General features: G+C 40.1%; 1 protein-coding gene across 13 annotated transcripts in view; it reads left to right on the top strand.

Moving 5' to 3' along the window:
* The window catches only part of PIEZO2 (piezo type mechanosensitive ion channel component 2), a 315,013-nt gene that overhangs the window by 226,187 nt on the left and 69,131 nt on the right, over positions 1-19,695 (top strand). For 9 of the 13 annotated variants that reach the window (XM_037380206.1, XM_037380196.1, XM_037380199.1 and 6 more), the window contains 11 exons: positions 834-1,084; positions 1,747-1,895; positions 2,644-2,817; positions 6,128-6,169; positions 10,793-11,025; positions 13,536-13,696; positions 14,646-14,822; positions 15,003-15,128; positions 17,221-17,421; positions 19,164-19,368; positions 19,512-19,613. In XM_037380206.1, the coding sequence (XP_037236103.1) occupies positions 834-1,084; positions 1,747-1,895; positions 2,644-2,817; positions 6,128-6,169; positions 10,793-11,025; positions 13,536-13,696; positions 14,646-14,822; positions 15,003-15,128; positions 17,221-17,421; positions 19,164-19,368; positions 19,512-19,613 (1,821 nt within the window). The remainder of the gene's footprint in view (positions 1-833; positions 1,085-1,746; positions 1,896-2,643; positions 2,818-6,127; positions 6,170-10,792; positions 11,026-13,535; positions 13,697-14,645; positions 14,823-15,002; positions 15,129-17,220; positions 17,422-19,163; positions 19,369-19,511; positions 19,614-19,695) is intronic. The other 4 variants (XM_037380205.1, XM_037380207.1, XM_037380201.1 and 1 more) reach the window with 1 other exon arrangement.

The raw sequence follows: 19,695 nt of genomic DNA, 5'->3' as shown, positions 1-19,695 counted from the left end.
TTGGTGCTGAAGTCTCCGTATTGTTCTCAATGGGAAGAAAATTGTTACAGCTGCACGCTATGAGTTTGACAAGCCCTGTTACTTAGATACTTGCTCATGTGCTTGCTATTGGGGGGACAGTTACTATGCCCTCCACAAGCCTCACAAGGTTAATAATCAGGGAATCCTGACCTCTTCATACGGCAAAAGCAGTTTGTCTTTTCTGCAGTGGCTCAGGTACAGCAGAAGAAGCTGGATAAGTGGTAGTTTCTTTGAAAAAGAGCAGTGTTAGTGCAGCATTTAAAGTTTTTTAATCTTGTTTGGGTTTATGTTAATGTTTTCTCTTGCTTGTGGTTTTTGGAGGTAACCACAATATTCTCTGAAGGATGAAACTCAAGATGAGAGGTTCAAACTCAAGATGAGAGTTTAAACTTTAAACTCAAGATGAGAGGTTTCTGGTGCTGCTGGTGGTTTCTTTGTTTTCCAGTTTAAAGGGTTTCTTGCCTGAGAGTATAGGTATTGCTATGGAAAGTGTTTTGACTGTTATCCGTTACACAACCCTTAGGCTCTCATTTTCTGCTACAGCTGCCTGCATTTCAGACAAAGTGAAGACGGGTGTCTGGTAAGGACATACAGCTATGCCTTGTATGGCTCCAGGAGCAGGTTGAAGCTCATATGAGGTTAAAACTCTCCCCTGCTCTGGACAAGTGTATGATTCAGAAATACAGTCTCATGTGAATATTGTGGTTTAAGTTTCTGTGTTAAGTGTGCAGAAATTTTACTTTCCACCCATTTCAATTCTTACTAAAAGTTTCCAGAAGAGACAGAGGCCAAATGTGACTCTGTATTTGCAGAAGAGGAGTTGCAAGAGGGTGAAATGGCACAAGAACAGGAGGAGGAGAAGGAGGAGGAAGAGGAGGAAGAGGATGATGAGGATGAACAGGATATTATGAAAGTCCTGGGGAAGCTGGTGATGGCTATGTTCATCAAGTACTGGATTTACGTCTGTGGGGGCATGTTCTTCTTTGTCAGCTTTGAGGGTAGAATTGTCATGTACAAAATCATCTATATGGTACTGTTTCTCTTCTGTGTGGCTCTCTATCAGGTAAGTGAGAACTGTGTTAACTAAATTTTGTTCTTGAATACAATGGTTCATACCTTTAACTTGGTAATGAAGTAGTTCCAAACACGATTCATAAATGGTATGTTTGTTCTTTAGTTAGATACAACATAGTAAGGTCATTTGAAAGGGTTAAGACTAATTCTCCTTTGGCTTTTGATTATAGTGACAGGCAGGGTGCACATAAGTTAATGCACACAATACATACCTCTGCTCTGGGATGCCACCCCACATCATCGTGAGCTTTGGAACCTGTGTGGGAAAATTCTGGGCTTGTGCACATCCTACGTAGCCACCAGTTCTTGTGACAGCTGGTGCACACAGCTTCCACACCCCGATGAGCATGGAGTCCCTTTCTTCCTTAACTTTCATCCACATTAGGTGATGAAACTGCGTGACTGAAGCTCTCCCTGGCCTTCATGTCTGTGACCATGTCCCAACAGACATTTTTACACAAAAATCTGTACTTAAGTGCATGTGCATCAGGGGTAGAAACTGTATCGCAAAGAACTGTGGCTGCCCTTGGATGGTAAGCATTGTTTACATTAGGCCAGCTAGGAAAAATAGTAATCATCTTTGGTTGGCAGTACTTTTATTCATGTCTTTGCCTTCAGCTTGTTTCAGCATCTTTAGTGTGTGATTTTCAGGTGCACTATGAATGGTGGAGAAGGATTTTAAAGTACTTTTGGATGTCAGTGGTTGTTTACACGATGTTGGTACTTATCTTCATCTATACATACCAGTTTGAGTCATTCCCTGGGTTGTGGAAGAACATGACAGGCCTGGATGAAAAAAAGTAAGTGTTTCTGATTAATATCATTTTTTTTCTTTGGACTTTTGTGTTCAGTGTGCTGGCACGGTCTGAGAGTAGTCTTTCTCCTTATGGGGGAAAAATGTCATGAGACCATCCCCAGGCATAGCTGACTAAGGTCTCAGCTCTGAGGCCACAGTTTTATTGGTGTAACAATAGAGATGAGAAAGGGCATGAGAGGGGTTCAAAGAGTTGCATTTCCTCCTGTCTGCTGCCAAGGCCTTGGCACTGTCTCCAGTACAGTGCCACTACTTCTCTCTACCTCCTTGACCACAGGAACAAGGTCCAGAGAGAGATTAAGGGTAGGTTTGCAGGATGTCTAGAGCTGATGAAGGTGGACCTGCCCTCCTGCTAATGAGGAGGTTTGTGCTTCTTCCTCCTCTTTATGTGTTGGGCATTTCTCAAAAGGTTACGTGAGAAAGTATATGCAATATGAGTGGATCTCCAGTGCAGGAATTTCAGTTAGAGATGACTCAATCTGGTTCAAGAGATCTGTGGCAGGGTTGGTTCATTTGACTCTGTACATTACAGTATCTCTCTACATTACTGAGTCCAAATGCAAGATATTTGCATTGTAAAACTTGCTGGGTTAGAAGAATTTTAAAAAGCAAAAATACGTAACAAGTACCAGCCCCTTATTTCCTATTGCGAATGATTTGTAGCAGTGTCTCATAGCAAGAAAAAGATTTTGGTGTGGAAGGGTGGCTTAGTTGCTTCCTGGTTTTCTTTCCAGATTAGCGGACCTTGGCTTAAAACAGTTTTCTGTGGCTGAGCTATTCACACGCATCTTTATCCCCACCTCCTTCCTGCTGGCTTGTATCTTACACCTTCACTATTTCCATGACCGGTTTCTCCAGCTCACTGATTTGAAAGCTGTAACCAGCAAACAGGACAATACTATTTACAGGTAAAGAAACAAAATAAATGGAGTTATTGATTATCTGTATAAATATGCTGTTTCTGACTGCCTTGTAATGATCACGTTTCATTAGATGTCATTTGCCTTTGCTGTGTCTACCTGATTTAAAAAGGAGGTGCGCAGTATCCAGCACCCCGCTTAAACAAATGACAACTGAAGTATCTGTCTTCCCCCCACTTCACCCTACACACTGAAGTTTTTCATTTTGGGGTATGTTTTCAAAGCTACTAATGATATTTAAGTATTTATCTCATTGTCTTTAACCTTTAATGAGAGTTAGATGCTGAATTGCTATGTGTGCCTTTTTGTAAGTCCTGTCAGTAGTAGGAAATAGGCTTTTAATTTGGGTCACTTCTGGTTTCCAGAGCCCATTTTGAGACCCAAATGACAATTTGGAGATCTTTGGCGAATACCACAGTTACATTGGACAATTAGGCCTTTTTGTAAAGTTGAACTTGAAAAATCCCAAACCTTTGGTCACTTTTTAAAGCACTGACCCTTGGCTTTTCTAGCTCTTTGAGACATTCAGTGATCTCATCCAGAAGTTCATTAGTGTTTTTTCATTAGTCCGGCACCTCACTTTTCCTGCGTTGAACTCTTCCATATTCTCCTGCATAAAAACATGTCTGGCCTAGGATCCTACTCCAGGAGCACAAGAAAGAGAAATGGTTTGATAGTACATAGAGTTATATTATGTGATGACATTTACTCTAATTCATTGAAGAAACCAATTCATTTAGACAGTACTTCTTGGGTGTTTACCTGTCCAATGATACATGTAACTCAGCTGCACATCTATGAATGCAAACTAGCTGCATAACATCACGTATACCACAGTGTGTTGTGTTTATCTTAACAGAGAATTCTGCTCTAGGACTTGCTAGATTTAAAAAAGCATTTCAGATATTTTTCATGCATTCAATTTAATATAAAGCTACTTTACAGTGTATGTATGGTACAAGTGTGTTTGTGTCCCCTATCATCAGTGCATGAGAATAAGCTCTACTTTTACAGAACGCTTCTGGTTTCTGTATTTAAGTAACTGCTAAAACCAGAACAAATCCAAGTTGACAAAGTTTCCTAACAATGTTGTGGGGGTTTTAGCTTACATTTTACAATGGCTGTTTGCATACATAATACCTTCGTCTTTTTGCTTTTCTTGAATTGCTAAATGTGATGGTAGATTCAAGGGCCCTTTGGAATGGCCTGTGAGCAAATTTTCTTGTGAAGCAGCGGGTGCACGTTAACATCTCTGAACGAGGCAGTCAAGCCCTGAAACCAGAGCCCAGATAGGTGTCAGAGCTGAAATGGAGGATTGCTCCTGTTCTGAGGCATCTGCAGGAATGCATTATAGTTTGCAGTAACTGTGCAAGCTCTTTTGTAGCCCAAACTTTGCACTTGTGCTGAGTAACATAGAAACAGCTTCCACTGATCCAGTAGGCACAAAATGGAAACAAAAAAAAAAAACCAACAAAAAAAACCAAACCAAAACCTAAGGTGCTCCCAGGATTTAGATGGGTTCATGGTACAGTACACTCTGCCTGTGAAACCTCTACTTGCAAATCTTTCTATTATACATGACAGATACCAAAATATTATACAGCTATCCAAATGCTGGCATGAAAAGAATCACTGTGACTAAAGACACATCATTCCCAAAGGACAGAAGCAGTGATACTAAAGACACAAAATGTTTTCAGTGCCTTGTTGAGAGCAAAAAGTTTTGCCCAGATTAAGTAGCCTTGAGATACAGTGCTGAAAGTAAATATTCATTGTCACACCAGGCTTCTTGCTACAGTAAAGTGGCAGGTGAGGAGGATTGTGTGAGATCATTGGCTTTTCTGTCTTGCTACTGTAATGCTAATTTTTTAAGTCTAAATGTACGTTAGATTATATTGAGCTGTCAGATAAGTAGCTAGATATTTTTAATTCTTAAACGTGGCATATGTGCTACATTTGCCATTTTGCAGTGTTTCAGAATCACACTTACCCCATATATCATTTGTTCCTCCTCAGAAACTTCCACAATTGTGTCCAATACCCAAATCAGAACACTTTTTCTGGTTTGTACTATCATTAACACTGCCTGCCATATGAAGATCCAGCTGGTTTGTTCCCTCAGTTTGATCAGTCAGTACTGAGCATCAGCTGACTTTATAGTTCAAAGCTTCTGGATGAGAGCTCAGCTGACATTTGTATTGATGATGCATAAAGCTGGATAAGAACTAGCACAACAACCAACTCCAAATTACCAGTAATGCTAGCAATAGAAATAAGCTGCAGGGACAATTAAAGCACAGATTAAAGACTCACGGGTATGTGCAATTTTCTTAACAAAGCCACTAAAACTTAATTTTCCCTTTTGCTTTGAAAACTGTAGCACTGATTCAACAGCTAGTTTACCTTTCAAAACTGCTTTTATGCTGCTACTTTGAAACTGAATCCTAGTTTTGAGTAAGCAGACAGAACTCAATGTTTTTAATAGCAAACTTGTTAAAATAACCACAGCAGTTGAGAGCTAGTCATGAAAGTAATAGGGACAAGAGCTCCAGTTCCTCCATCTGCCCCTGAAAAGCCATGTATAATTGTGGTATTATGTTTGTGTCTAACTGAAGAGTCCTGTTAAAATTGCTGAGGCTGTTCATGTATTATGGTGCTGCTTCACATGAGCAAAGTTTGCAGAGTAGGTTCAAGAGTAAGGCACTGCCAGCCTCAAATAGAGGGGACAGAAACTGGTACATTGGAACTGGCAGAATGAGGCACTTCTCACTATTTTTAAAGATGACAGAACTGATTGTCTTAATTTTACACCTGCAGGAGAAATAAAAATTCTCTGATTAGGACTTTCCAAGCCTATTTCCTTGCTGTACTGTGAGTTATGGTACTGCAGAGATAAAGGCTGTGAGGTAGATAATTTCTATGGTATGATGCTCTGTCACGATTTCTTTTAAATAAAAGAAGTAAAATATCTGTTTTAAAAACATATGGATATTCTAAGGCTTACTTGAGAGAAAACAGTAGAGGCTCTTCTCACATTTTGGGGACCATGAAAAGTACCTGTAGTTCTAACTGAAGTTTCATATGGTCTAAACATCGAAGTACTGCATTTTTAAGCTTCCTAGACTTTTCACTGCATGGTGTGTTAAGCTTTCAGATTGTGCTTTGTTATGACAATGTGTCTCTCTTGGTAGACAGGAAAGTGCATTCATTCCTGTTTAACAGTTTCCTTTTCTCTCTCTCTAATTCATTTCCCATTTTCATCTCATGCATTCTTGTGCTTTCATCTCCCACTTCATAGTCACGCCAAAGTCAATGGCCGTGTTTATCTAATAATAAATAGGTGGGTACTTCAACTTTTCCTTTCCTTTAAAACAAATGTATCTTAACGTTTTTCTTACTTCTTAATTGCCTTTAAAAAAAAAAATGTACTTGCTGTACACTTTGCTGCATACAGTACTGTGAAGTAAACAGGGAGATAATGTTCAGGTATTGTAGTTTCCTAAAGCTGGTGGCTCAGTTAATACATCTCTCCTGCATATTTGTACCTTGTGAGTTCATGACCCAACTGGGAATTCTCTTAAATTTTGCCCTTGCCTCAATACTGGAATAATCATTGCTATTTGTAATTGGCTGCAGACATACTTGGTTGAGGAGGCTTTTTTATTTACCCTTTTTTTGTGCATGGAAAGATGCATGCCTGCATGCACGCACATACACACATCCCTGTCTTCCTCACAAGCACCTAAGAGAATCTGAAGGCCAGGTCAGTGAAATGTGCGGTATGTATTATGAGTCTGTACAGACTGAGATTTCCCAGTTCAGAGACACAAATGGAACATGAAGTACATGGAAACCATGGCGTGCTAAGGCTGTTAATTCATGCGCTGAGCTGGGCGCTACAGGATCCAAACTGCAAAAGCCAATATTGCAATCTTCATCATCCCTGTATAAATGATATCTTGAAAACAGTTTCATAAAGTAGGTTTCTTTCAAAATATTTGACTGGAGTAAATGTGGGCTTTTGTTTAATCAGCTCTGAGAGCAGAAGGAATTCTGAGTTTGTTGTTGCTACTGAATATAAACAGGAAAGCCAAGAAAATCCCTAGTTCAAATAATTGTGGCTGCCTGTTCTAACAAGAAGTTAATTTGTGTGTCATGTCACACTCCTTCTTCAGATGTCATCACATAGTATAGGCCAGGGTTCTTAACAGTCCACCAGAGTAGAAACCTAGTCTGTAAGAAGCCCATGTGTTAGGGATCAGCAAGGACAGGCAGCTCGGTGAGGGCAGGCAAGCCAGGAGCCAAGGCTGGGCTCTCACCCACTGGGAGTCAGGAATGGGAACCAGCAACTGAGGGTGAGGATCATATCCGGAGAGAGTAACGTCAGCCATAACCTGGTGAGCTCCCAACAAGTCCATAGAGGTGAGCCAGACTGGTGGTGAAGGCAGGGAGTCAGTCTATGGATCAGGCTTAGGGTTGCGTGGAAGCATGGGGGCAGGTGCAGCCACAGCTGCGATGCAGCCACAATGTGCAGCAAGAGCCTCAGCATGAAAGCATCTCCTAAAGACAGGAGAGGCACACCTGTGCTGAGCCCTCCTGACCTGTCCACATGTCCTGACATGTATCCACCAGCTGGCCTTGGATGCAGGCAGAAAAGCCTCAGGATCCTGCCAACAGAGTATGGCACTGTGTGCTCAGTTTGAACCTCGCACGCTGAATATTCAGGGGATGGGTCACTAACATTCTGCAGAGCAGAAAGCTTTCTATTATTAAGGCTGTGCATGACACATACTTGGGAAATCATTTTGGGCCACAAAGTTTCAAACAATTCATAAACAGATTGCAAAAAAATTATCAAAGGCAAAAGATGCTTCATAATGCGTCCAGTAAGTTGTTATTAATTATCTTCTGCTCTAGGAAAGTACAAATAGATGAAAGTACTAGAAGTCCAGTGAGAACCTGGGGCACATGTCTGATTTTGGTGCCTCTGAAATTGCTTTGAAATCACCTAAAACTAGATCCACTAGTATACTTTGCATTATTGATACCCTATTGAATGAATTTGAGGGTAAGAAATGCTCTCAGTTAAAAGCATTAGTGGCTGTACCTTCCAGGCATGTTGTCTGCATTATTATTTAGTTATTTCTCTTCCTAAGTATCAGACACAATATCTCTCTGTTATTTTTGATAATTTCCCACTGGTAAGCAGTTATCAACCTGAAGTTACATCTGACTAGCTGTGACACCTATATGGGTCGCTTGTCTTAGATATTCTAAACCAGTGTAGGTTTTATATCTGAATACCTCATGATATCGTGTGATCTTGTAGTGGGGAAAAAAAATATTTTAAAAAGTGGAAAAGCAACCCTAGCAGTAAATGGGGAAGTTTGGGAAGAAAGATTCCAAGTAGACTGGCTTTCTGAATAGTGGGCAGGACTTTTAGCCTTGAGTCTCCTGAGCATGCGGTCCCACGCTCAAGCCTACTGATGCTGATAGAACTAAGCAGTGACATACTGAAAACTAAGCTCATACTGAGGCTCTGTCAAGTATATATATATTGCATGTACCCATCTTTATAACCCCATCACTTTCTGGATCTCCTGGATACGACTGGGAGTTATAGGAATAAGAGAAGTTGAGTCCTCTCATACAAAATCCTATAGGATTACTGTGTTTCTGTCCAGTTTATGCTGAGGTAAGTCATTAAGTCCTTGATTTACACCAGTGTGAATGTAGATTTTTCCGTTATGGGGGTCAGCTGGGAAGATACCTCATTACAATCAATGCAGTTGCACGTGTGCAAAACCTGTCTGATTATATGGATGCCATATAATGCCATCTGATGGCGCATTGCCTTTTAAATGGGCTCTGATGGTTTATGCTAACTGGGGATCCCTATAACATTTGAACTGCAACTGAAAATTCATTCTCTCTTCTTTGTACATGACCCTCCTTTTGGTAATTTGTTAGAGTTGTAGGTAGATATGCAAAGTCACTGTGTTATTTTAGGGAATATTATTGTTCAGTCATTTTACAGAGAATTGAATATCCTTTTAGTATGTGTGCTAGCTTAAATATGAAAATAAAGTATATGGGACAAAAAGCCCTATTTTCAGATGCCAAAGCTACTGAATATATTGTTGAGTATAAGAGACTTTCAGATTGTTGGACACTCAGGTTCACTGCCTAATCCATGATACGGGGTTTTAGTAATCATTATCATGAATGTATTTATTCAGCAAGATTTATTGGTGCTTGGCTGTCTTGTTAAACTTCTACTTTTAAACCACCTTTTCTGCTTTTTGGTAATTGATACGGTATTTCTACTTCAGGACTATTTACTCAAATTTCTGTACTTTTTCCCTCATCTGAGCCACCAAAGTTTCCGTCCTGAAGAAACTGCAACTCCCAGATATTTGAAAAATAATTCTGCCTGTTTGAATTTGTCGTTGACTGCTTAGCCTATGCTCACATTTTTTAATGATCAGATGGGTAAATCTAGGTTTTTAGTTTCTTGAACTGTAAAAATCCTAGTTAAAATTGGCAGAGTTTCCTGTCTAAATGGTAATAGGCCAGAATTTTACATCATGTAAAATAAATCCCTGAGATGGTACTGTAGCGTATTAAAGTTAGTTACATTAGTCCAGGAAGTCTAACAGGTGCTTGAAAGTATGCTGAGTGTAGTAATTTCAACAGCATAACTAAACATTTAGTGACCTGATCATACAGATATGCACTTGCCAAAGCGAGACTTTACTGCAAGAAGTCATATTTAAAGGGACTATTTATGGCAGTAAGTGCTATGCTCAGCAAAGCACATAGAATCAGGGAATTAGGAAAAGTGGGTTTTCTGCAAATATGGGAGGTGAGTACCAACAGCACAGCTGGGAGAGAAAAAAGAAAATAGCCGAAGCCATAGGAGAATGTCTCTTTTTCTCAGTAAAGAGAAGTTATGTACTGAATAAATCTCAGAAAAATTGGCACCGTAGCAATAGTGAAATACCATTTTTATGTTAAATCAGTTGTATCTCAGTTTTTGTAGTCTGACAGTTATTAATAGTTTTTAGTAAGAGACAGTTAGAAATCTAAGAAAAATTCTCAGTGAGATGTAGAAAAGAGAGAATGAATGGCACTATCAAAGACAGATGTGATAAAATACACTGAAGCCACAGCCATAGAATTTTTGCTTTTTTTTGTTCCCAAACATACAGCTGGAAGAAAATTTTCAAATTCCTTGGCTCCCCAGCTGCATCATTAAATTAGAAGAAGGTGGAAATGAATTCACAGTAATCGGTCAAATACCTGTGATGATTGAGCTGCATTACTGACAGCATGGTACAACACTGACCATGTTTAGCGCTGGTGTAAATAGGTTGGCCCCTTTCCATCTGTGCTGCAATTCCATGTTTCTTTATAGAAGCGCCCTGTGAATGTCATGATGGCATGCTCTTGGCATCAGAAGGCTTCTGCAGATGGAGTAGAAGAACGCTTTATGACTTGTGTTGTAGCACGACATATTTGTTGATGACCTTCTTCTGTAACCCCTCTGTTCTCATCTCCCTTTTTCTTTCTGTTCCAATTACTTTGAGCAGCCTCAAGAAAAAAATACCAAACCACCAAAATGAGTAAGTCCCCTATGAAGTCATGAAATGTTTCCTCTTAAACAATGTCATTTCATGCTTCTACATCTTAAACTCTGACCATTTTCTCCAGTGGGGAAAATGTCAAGTTTAAGTGTCAATACCACTCATTACTAACTAACCACTAGTACCTGAGTGAGAAGTAGTTACTAATACATTCCAACTCAATTTGCAGTGTGTGTTTGGAGAAAATACAAGAATCATTAACTTTTCCACTTCTAAGGCATTTTCCATGAGCAGTTTATTTTTTCTAATTATCATCTTGAAAAACACTACGATGTCATTACTGCTTGCTTTGCTGACACGCTACTCTTTACCAACAGACTGGTGCACCAAGATGGAAGCCTGCCTGACATAACTATGATGAATTTAACATCCAGCAGAGAAAAGGAAGAGGATAAAATGCTGGAAGAGGCTGGTGAGAAAAGAATGGAAGAGCCAGAGGGGGAGGGAGGGAAAGGGAGGGTCGAAAAAGGAAAAGAAGAAGAAAAGGAAGATGAGGAGAAGGAAGATGATGATGATGAAGACAATGAATCAGAGGAAGAAGAAACTACAGGTAAGCTCTTCAGATTGCAAATTTTGCCTTCCTCAGCCTTAGTTAACAGTGGCAACAGCTGGTTCATTCTTGGTCATCCCTGCTCACTTCAATCATCAGGTTTTCCTTCTAATTCTATGTACAGTATTTGCCAAAAGAGCCTAAACTGAGCAGATGGTTACTTGTCAATTATTCAACAGGCTACAGTCTCTTCCAGGGAAAAATTGTACTGTTTCTGTAGGATGCTGTGAAGATGAAAACAAAAGAAACCCCACGTCTTTCTTCTAGGTGGTCTGGGTTGGATTAATAGGCAGTTATCTGAAATCCTAAGAACTTCTTTAGAGTGAAATCGCTTTATAATAAAGAAAATATACATACATATTTAATCTCTGGTACTGCATGCTTTCAAGGCACTCCACTCCAGAAGTCCCAGAGGCTTTGCTTCATTATTCATGTGCACATTAGTGTCATATTTTTCACTTCTGAATATGGAATGTATAATTGATGCCAGATGAACATAAAAACGCTTCAGGGCAGACATGGGTAGGGCTGATGTTGTCATCCTTGATGAGGATGAACTCCTAACATGAATTATTTCTGTAACTGTAAGATGTAACTGTAACATGAATTATTTCTGTAATTCTAAAATGAATTATTCCTGTAATATGAGCCATGAGTGAAAACCAGGGAAGAGCATTTAACATCCGAGGAAGCTTTATTGTTTGGAAGTGGCCTTACCACAGGTTTAGTTGCTCATGCCAATATTCACAGGACTGTGGCACATAAATAGGGACAGGGTCTTTGTCAAGGCAAAATGGCAGTACATCTCACTCAGCTGCCCCAGGAAAGCCGAGCTGAAACTATTTTCCCTTTCCTGGCTGGGATGTCTTCCCTCACAGAGGTGTTCATGGGCCATGGAAACCTTTCTTGGCCGCTCTCATGCGGTTTATGAGGGGTGATGAGTTTGTTGCAGTCTGGCCATCCCTACGTGCTGGAAGGCCTTGGGGACAGAAGCCAGCTGGTGGAGGTCACCCTGTGCAGCCACGCATGCAAGCAGGGAAGTAGGGAGCCACAGCCTGCTCCCTGGAGCCCCTTCTGCACTGCAGCAAGTGGAGCTTGGCAATAGCACAAGGTGTTGGCTTGCCATGTGTGATCCATCTTTAAGCTGTACATGCATTTATTTCTACCAAAGAGTTATATCATTTTTATATAGTCATGTGGCTGGAGTTTTGACTTCAACGTGTTGATGTGTGCAGACTTTATTACACAGTGATGTACAGTTTTTCACTGCACACGGTTAGGTATGTATTTTATCCCCTGTCCCTGTAGATGCATGTAGTGCCTGGACATGCTAGACAGAGCTTGCTACAGTACCTTATTTGCCTGCTCCACTTAACTGGCACTGTCTGGATATACCTTGCATGGCAGCAACACTGCAAATGAAAATAAATGCAATGAAAGAATGAGTAAGAACATCTAATTCTATAAATACTTTCAAATACACTCATTTTGCCTATAAAAGCACACATGTAGGATTAGAGTTCTATAGCTTAATTAGTTTGTCAAGTTTAAGTATGTACTTATGGAATTTACATCACTCAGCATTTTTATCCAGATTTTCTAAGTTGTGGTCAGAAAAAAAAGCAGAAGAGAGAGAAAAAAAAAAAAATTTGGTTGTCAGGTATTCCAAAAGTCTGCTTTTTCACACAAATGTACATGTGTTCTTCACACAAATATGAACAGAATAAACATCTTGGTTTGCTTTATATACAAAATAACCAGTTAAGTTGAAATGAGATAAGTACATACAGAAGTTGCATTTTTACCAGCTTAGACAGTGATGTGTTTCAGTGTCACTTGCAAATGTTTCCATCTCTGATGTTAACTGTAATGTTCTTACAGCATGAAAATCCTTCCTGATCTCCAAAGTGCATCTGAAACCCCTAATACAGTGTGAAGACTTTATACTAATATATACCAGCCTGGTGAAACAGTTTTATAGCCAGTCCACAAGCAAAGACAGTGCTTGGAGAGCACTGTTCAGCATATGTGTTATCATATATAGTCATATGTAATAGAAGTTGCCACATGCTTACTCTCTGGGGTATTGTTTGGGAGGATGGCTTTTTTAGAAAACTACTATCTGTGATGGGATGCTTTCACCCAACTTCAGGATCTTAACTTGCTAAAGCTCCCTTTTCAACCGAGAGAAATATTCAACTGGGCTACAGCTTGCCTGGCCTGTTTAAGATGTCTGTCCTGGGATGGTGCAAACCACACTCTAGGAAGGTGTGCTGTTTGCAAAGCGGTTTAGGTAACTCTGGCATATGAAGATACCTATAGTCAGAAGGGAGAGCAACACAGCTAGGTGGGTCTCAGCCCTATTTGCCATACCTTTAGCCTCCTCTTTGTATTACACTAAAGCCTAGAAGAGAAGTAGAAAGCTCATTGAAGTAGAAAGCGGAGCATTCCTTTTTACAGAGACCTTCTGTTTTTCTCCTCCCAATGGTTCTGATTGAACATCTTTGCAGACTTAAGGAACAAGTGGCATCTGGTGATCGACCGCCTTACAGTGCTGTTTTTGAAATTCCTGGAGTATTTTCATAAGATGCAAGTCTTTGTGTGGTGGCTGTTGGAGCTGCATATCATCAAAATCGTTTCCTCTTACATCATCTGGGTCACAGTGAAAGAGGCAAGTAAACACCCACTGTCACCCATGGCGGGGACTTGTCAGTGTCTGCTGCGCAGTGGCACACCCAAATGTGGGGAGGTGCCTTCCTCGTGTCAGACCTCACTGCAAGTGTGGGATCCAGCTGCGCTTGTCAGCTGCTGGGGACCTGCCTTGACATCTTCTTCCACAGTGGTTTTCTGTCTGCCTAGACATGCTCAGCCCTACCCTTTTCTCCGGATATTAAGTTTTATTAGTCTAATTCTGTGGACTCAAGAGCCATAATCCCTCCCCTGCTCAAGCTTGCTGTGGGCATCATCCAGGGATGGAGGTTGGGAAGGAACATCTGGGAAAATTACTTTAGCTGGGTCTGGTACTGAAGAAACTGGAATGTGGAAATATGCCTGAAGAAAAAGGGCGCAACACCTTTAGCTGTGCCTTTGGTGTGGGCAGCGTGAGTTCTCTACCTGACATAGCCATTCCTTGAACAGGGCTAGTAGGACAGAATTCACTAAAGACCAAAATAAAAAATCCTTTTTCCTCACTTTTTTTTTTTTTTTTTTGCGGGGGGGGGGGGAAGATCAAGAGGATGAGGGTGGGTTCCACAGACATATGGATCTGTAACATCTCTTCTTTGCTTCATGTGTACTAAAGCAGTAGAACCAGCATGTGGTCCTTTATTTCATGTCTGTTTGTAGGGTGGGTATGCAGTTTTGTGGGTCTAATATTCTTAATATTCTTATTATGTAGGATATAAAGTTCTTCCTAAACCAACTATTAAGTTTTTCCTCCTTCACTTTCCACTTTGTGTCTGTGTTATTGTGAATATTGTAAATTTTTTTCAGTATTTTTCTCAGTTTCTCTATGTCCCTTTCTTTTGATATTTTTTTTTTTTAATTACTGTGGAAAAGGTCAGACTTTCTCAGTTGTCCTGTTACTCCATGTAATTTCCATACTGTTTTTGTGTTTTCAGGTGTCTCTGTTTAACTTTGTGTTTTTAATTGCCTGGGCTCTTGCTTTGCCATATGCTCAGTTTCGCCCATTGGCATCAAGTATCTGCACTGTTTGGACATGTGTGATTATTGTCTGCAAAATGTTGTACCAGCTCACATCTATTGATCCCAGCACTTTTTCCAGTAACTGTACATTGGTGAGTACAAGTGCATATTGAACAGGTTTGACTGCTGCCTTCTTCAATGAAGAAGAGCAAAAGGAAGCATATCAAGTACTGAAAACTACAGTTCACCTGATCTATTGTTGTTGATTATTGTATCCTCCCCAAGCAGCCTTAAACTCATTTTTTTTGTAAACTGTTGCATTTTCTTTTTAGCCAGGAGAGAATGAAACTAAGGTCAATTTAGAAGAACTCAAAACCTCAGTCCTCTACAGCGGGCCAGTTGATCCTGCAGAGTGGGTTGGATTGAGGAAGTCTTATCCACTGCTTGTGTATTTAAGGGTAACTTGTTTAATTATCAGTCTTGAGATATTTTCTTATTTGTGATGAAATTAGCAATGTCTTTGAAATAAGTCATCTGCCACACAGAAAAATGTAATGCAAGCCATTGACAGTAGGGAAGTACAGAGAGGAAGAGACAGCAGAAAGCCAGATCTGTTACACAGGACATTTGCAGAAGGATTTCAGTACTAATTAAGATAATCTGCATGTAGAAGTATGGCTTTCTGACTATATCATCGTGTTAAAAGCACTCTAAGAAATGTGATATTTGAGAACTCTAAGTAATTAAGACATACATAGCTTTCAGGTACCAAATGACTGATGGGTCTCGTTAGAGTAATTGCCTTGAATGACAGTATATGCTATAAGCAGTTAATTTTTTTAAGTGCTTATTCCTCAGTAACTACTTAGAAAATATAGTGAGTTTAGGGAATAAATCATTCAGGTGCTAGTAAATGGATGTCTTTTGGTTTTCTTCTTGGTTTTGGTTGATGCCTGTGAGCAGTATTTTATTATTCCTGTCTTCATTAAAAAACCCTACTTACAATAAAAATGTGCCAAGTCCCTGAGCAGACCTTGAACGTCTCTTCTTCATTTAAAGAATCTCCAAAATTTTGAATCCACAGTTGAAGGCTGTCAGAAATAGTTGACTGAACAGCAAGTTTTGATCTAACTGGATTTATTCCTCATTTCTTCCCTCAGAGCTTGCCTCTGTGTGCTTCATTTGTGTCGGGAGCACCTGCCAGGCTCTGGCAGTCAACGTATTGGGCCCTGGTAGTTCCTCTGCCACTCACTCCCATAACCATGCCCCCCCCCCCCCCCAGTGAAGAATACAGGCAGGGAAGAGCAATTACTGACCTAAGAAGTTCTTCTGCATGGAGAGTGAAGTTGTCTAGTGCTTGGTGCTAGGCTTGGTGCTAGGAGCTTTACAGCTATAAACAAATACCACTTCAGGATTAGAATTCTAGATTTAGATTATTTAGATTAGAATTAGATTATTCTACAAGGGTTTTCATTGAGTTAACAAATAAAATGTTTCCTTCGCATAGACAAACTCAGTTCAGTGCTAGACTTGAAGGTCCCAAGCTTCAAGTCTTGGTGTATTTCTGTTATGCCCCTTTAATAACAGACATTCAAAATGTCTGCAGTGTTGAAGTGGGGAGCCTGCCTGTGATGGATTCTGTAAAACTCCCCAGAAAGAACAGGAATTCCAGCAACAACAAGCAAAAATAACTTCTTGTAAAAAAAAAAAAAAAAAAAACCAAAAAAACCCAAACAAAAACCACAAAAACAACTAAACAAAACCACAACCAAACTGGAACGTAAAAAAACCCCAGCGGTACTTGTGTCAGGATATTCTTGTCCCAAATAATTCTTAATGTACAGAGATATAGATACTGCCTCTTCACCATCACTTGTGACTTCCTTGAGTGACTTTCTCTGACCTGGTCTTTTTAACCAATTTTTGGAGTTGGTTAATACCTCTCTTCTGTGGAACATAGGGCAGATCTCCCTCCCGAGAGAAAAAACTCACTTCAGAGCTGCTCAAGACTGCATCCTAGTCCATCTGGCTTTGGGACAGAAGGAGCTGTGTCTGAGTGAAGACTGGCTGGTGGACTGTTCATTTAAGAGTATCCAGGATATATTTGCACTATCCAGCATCCTTGCAGTTTTAGGAAGTTAGTGCTTGCCAGCTGCACCCCTGCAGATGACTTTGTGTATGCTTCTGTCCTCTATCTCCTGCAAAGCAAAGCATGTTGTCTTGAGAGAAGCTATGAAACAGAAGGCATATGGATGGGTCAATGCATTTGCCCTCCCATTGCTTTCCACAACTAGTGTTCATTGTCCTTTTGATGAATGTCTTCAATTGTATCTTCTAAATGTAGGTTTCATTGAAATCCCAGAAGCGGTAGGAACCTTACTTTGTTTCAATGGTAGTAGCTGGGAATAGATGCCAATGCATCCTTGAGTGCAGAAGCACTCAGTGGTAACATCCATTTTGGTGTTCATGGGTTTATGCTTATTGGACAAATTTATAGCTTCTTATGGTTGTGATTTTTGTTTAATATTCTTCTGATTGTGTCTCCCATAGAATAACTTACTGATGCTGGCTATTCTGGCTTTTGAAGTTACAATCTACCGTCATCAAGAGTACTACAGATGTCGAAATAACCTTACCGCACCTGTGACTAAAACCATTTTCCATGATATTACAAGAGCACATCTGGATGATGGGCTGGTAAACTGTGTCAAGTATTTCATAAACTATTTCTTCTACAAGTTTGGTTTGGAGGTATATCACTATATATCAATTTTCTTTAGACTATCATTCCAAACCTTTTGATTGTGTTATTGTTGAACATTACCTTGAAATGTGTTTGACAGCTGGATGCTTCTTAGTCATTGCTCATGTTAGACCTTGCCACAGTAATGGGTTTTGCTAGTAGTGGTTTTCCTCTTACTTTTCGCTGGAAAGGGCTAAGAGATGGGACAAGGGACAGAACTGAGGCATACCTTCTCATGCACACACACACAGGGAACCATGGACTGCAGGAGCAGAAGGTGGCAGGGGCTAGCAGGCCATTGTTTCTAAACATTTCTAAGCTTCTTTTGCCTCTGGCAGCACAGGTGCATCCTTCTTCTTTATATTTGTTACTATAGCTATTAGCAGTCTGCAGGAGCAAGAGCTTCAGCAAAGGTTATTGCTGCTTTGTGCCACTAGTGTAAGACAAAGTTCTTTCTCCAGTACACAAAACTACACAGAGGATTAGGAGAAGCAGGTACAAAGGAGTGAAGGGATTTTTCTGAAGATCCATGATGTATCCTAAATACCTGGTAGGTGTCTTATTTAGTAGAAGATCTGCTTGTCTGTTTGCAAGCAGAGTGGCCCACTGCTGGGCTTTAGGCTGAACTAATGTATTCCTTCTGTCTGCTTCACCCAATCCAGCAGCAAAACATCAGAACTGAACCTGCCTTGAAGACATGCTATCACTGAGGAAGTGCTGGGAAAAAAAATAAAGAAAAAATCTCATCTTTGTTCCCTTGCCTCGTCTGTTCGCAGACACATGAAATGTACTTTCAAAAATATTTGCAGAAATAGTGACTTTCACAAATTTCTATGGCTATCTGAGGAAGGCAACTCCTAAGCAAACGCATCCCAAGTCTAATCATAATGATGCACTTGACCTATCTATTAAACACTACCACCCCTTGCTACTGATCAACAGAGTAAACTGTTCACAGCCAGTCTGAGGATTAAGAATGAGTGAAAATTAAAATTAATTGGCGAGCTATTTCCTTCAGGAAATAAATTTAACCTCATCCTAATCTAAGGAGAGAGAAAATCAAAATAGTGAAGCGTGCTGAACAAATGGATCACTATGAATTATTCACTAAGTTTGAAAACATGCTTCATGGCACTGAGTGAAGGAAGGGACTACTCTAAGTGGAGCCAGAGAACAGAAATGGTCTGGGATGCAGAGCCTTTAGAATGGAGAACTAAAGCTGCTTTACAGGAATTGACTGAATTTTTCTATAACCAATAGAAGTTGTATGGTTCTAAATCCCTTTTCTCTTTGTCTGGTTCTCACATGAGGATACACTTCAGTTGTTGCTGTTATTAATAGTTCCTCTTCTTTTTCACATCTGCAAGTGCTATCAAAATATATGGATGTGTAATACGTGCTTTGCTTGGCAGCAATTGAACCTTTCACATACAGGCTACTGTGACAACATTCTTTCCATTCTGTATCTTTAGATATCACATAATGGAAACCTGCTTTAGTGCTGTATTCACTATATTCACTGTATTCAGCTGCCATTCATAGAAGAGTATAAAAAATTTGTGGTGTTGGAGTGGGGTGGGGGAGGTTGCTGTTGGAGAGTTACAAACTGGTTCGGTGTGTTGGTTTGCACAGGGTTCCTGCTGTCAGCCCCAGCATATGTCCAAGCATTCTGTCAGGATCCAGAATAGTTTATCATTGCTGCATTGACTAGCCATCAGGTTGCAAATGTTACGTTTCTTTACTTTTCCAGACCTGTTTTCTTCTATCAGTGAATGTAATTGGTCAACGAATGGATTTTTATGCCATGATTCATGCCTTCTGGCTGATTGCTGTACTGTATCGACGTAGAAGAAAAGCTATTGCAGAGATCTGGCCAAAATACTGCTGTTTTCTGGCATGCATCATTACATTCCAGTACTTCCTTTGCATTGGCATCCCACCTGCTCCTTGTAAAGGTAAGGACACTTACCCTTTATGGACAATTACTACTGCTTGGTTTTACAGAAGAGTGGTGGAAAATTGGTAAGTATTCAGAAGAAAAGGATGAACTAATTGTTATAAAGTACTGATTGCATTTTTGCGTGCCTTTGTCATGCAGACTATCCATGGAGAAGTGGTAATGCCAACTTCAACTCCAACATCATAAAGTGGTTATACTTTCCAGACTTCATTGTGAGACCAAACCCTGTCTTCCTTGTCTGTAAGTATTTTGGCACATAATTGTGAAGTGTTTACATGTCCTTTGCTTAAAGCATCTGTACAGTGTAATTTGAAGCCAGCCT

The sequence above is a fragment of the Falco rusticolus genome, chromosome 3, assembly GCF_015220075.1.
Source record: "Falco rusticolus isolate bFalRus1 chromosome 3, bFalRus1.pri, whole genome shotgun sequence".
In the NCBI taxonomy this organism is placed as follows: domain Eukaryota; kingdom Metazoa; phylum Chordata; class Aves; order Falconiformes; family Falconidae; genus Falco; species Falco rusticolus.
The sequence above is the reverse complement of the archived record's forward strand: the minus strand, read 5'-3'. Positions and strand labels throughout refer to the sequence as shown.